The sequence below is a fragment of the Myotis brandtii genome, unplaced genomic scaffold (genome assembly GCF_000412655.1).
Source record: "Myotis brandtii unplaced genomic scaffold, ASM41265v1 scaffold207, whole genome shotgun sequence".
Lineage (NCBI taxonomy): Eukaryota > Metazoa > Chordata > Mammalia > Chiroptera > Vespertilionidae > Myotis > Myotis brandtii.
In genome coordinates this window covers 1,407,650-1,409,196 of record NW_005357736.1, presented here as the reverse complement: position 1 = coordinate 1,409,196, position 1,547 = coordinate 1,407,650, and the positions used below count along the sequence as shown (strand labels likewise).

The 1,547-nt window shown below is 62.8% G+C and overlaps 1 protein-coding gene across 1 annotated transcript in view; it reads left to right on the top strand.

Annotated features, from left to right (window-relative positions):
• The window catches only part of CACNA2D2 (calcium channel, voltage-dependent, alpha 2/delta subunit 2), a 103,183-nt gene that overhangs the window by 81,772 nt on the left and 19,864 nt on the right, over positions 1-1,547 (top strand). The window contains exon 6 of the mRNA XM_014539004.1: positions 609-862. Within this exon, the coding sequence (XP_014394490.1) occupies positions 609-862 (254 nt within the window). The remainder of the gene's footprint in view (positions 1-608; positions 863-1,547) is intronic.

The following is a 1,547-nucleotide window of genomic DNA, read 5'->3' as shown; positions in this document are numbered from 1 at the left end:
ATTGGCACCTGTCAGAGCTGCAGCTCATTTTAGAAAGTCAACGGGGGCCCTGCCGGCCCGCTGCCAGCAGGCTGGGTCTCCGTGCTAGCCTCTGCCCCAGCCCCCCCCCAGGGCTCCCCCAGCTCAGACCTAGTCACCCCGCTTCAGGGGTGCCCCCCCAGATGGCGCCAGGAGTGGGCAGGGCCCCGGTGGGGGTCACAGAGCTCTGGGAAGGGCACCAAGGCCTCCCCAGGGGCTGCACGAGGCACGTCCCGAGGGCAGAGATCTGCAGTGCACATGCGCGCTCCTCACTGACGTCTAGGTTTGCCTCCTTTGCTGGTGACTTGATGATTAGTCTTCAAGGATGTGGAGAAGGGTCGGTTTGGTTTTGGTTTTGGAATTTGGGGGGAGATATGAGTGGGGTGAGCAGGGGCAGGTGAGAGTCACAGGCCGCCCGAGTGAGCAGACCACACCCCGTGTCTCTGCATCTCTCTCTCTGTCTCTGCAATCGTCTGATTCTGAGATGTCCCCACCCCCTGGCCCCTGCCCCTCCCCTGCCTGCAGCCTCTCCGACCCCCCTCCCCATTGCCAGCCCTGACACCGCCGGGGCGGGGGGTCCCTTCCTCCAGGACGACCCTGAGATTGAGGATGTGGAAGGGGGGGCCAAGGTCAGCACCCTGAAGCTGGACTTCGTTGAGGACGCCAACTTCAAGAACAAGGTCAACTACTCGTACACGGCGGTGCAGATTCCCACGGACATCTACAAAGGCTGTGAGTGCAGCGAGGTCGGGGACGTGTGCGCACACGCGCCCCACGCGTGCATGCATGCCCAGGATGGCCCCTCACGCTGGGCCGCCCACCCTCCCTCGTTCCCTGGCCCCATGTAGGAACGATGGAGGGGCTTCCTCATCAGATGGACTCAGGGACCCGGGGGGTCAGGGAGCAACTCCCCACAGGCAGGAACTCTGTGACAGACACTTCCCTCCTCCTCTGCTGGGGGAGAGGAGCGGGGGGAGGCTGGGATTCCAGGCTCCAGGGAGGGCAGCTTTGCACGAGGAGGAAACCAGGCCATTACAGCTAGCAGGACTTCAGTCAGACATCAGGAGGAACTTCCTGAAAGTCTTGGGAGCTGGGGGGGCCAAGAGGGGAACACTAGATGGGGAGCTCTAGCAGCAGGACTCAAGGCTCCGGGGTCTCTTGGTTCTGACTTAAATCGGGGTCACCTACAGGGCACCTCAGAGTCCAGGGTGCCCACTGGGCAGAGGGTCTGGGGACAGAGGCTGTCTCCAGAACGCAGGGAGCCCTCAGGGTCCGGGCAGCCGGAGGCGGGGGGAAGGGGGGCCGTCCCCGCCCCCGCAGGCCCCCTGCCCGAGCCAGTGGAGGGGCGCTATCGCAGGCAGGCACCCTAATTAAAACAGGAGCCACGCCGCCCTCCCCAGTCACCCCTCGCTACCCACACAAATTACATTTTATATGTTTTTTATTTACTGTGTCACTTTTAATTAAATCTGTAATCGCCCGCCTGAGGGGGCATGGGCCCCGTTTTCCAGCTCAGCGTGATCTGAGGG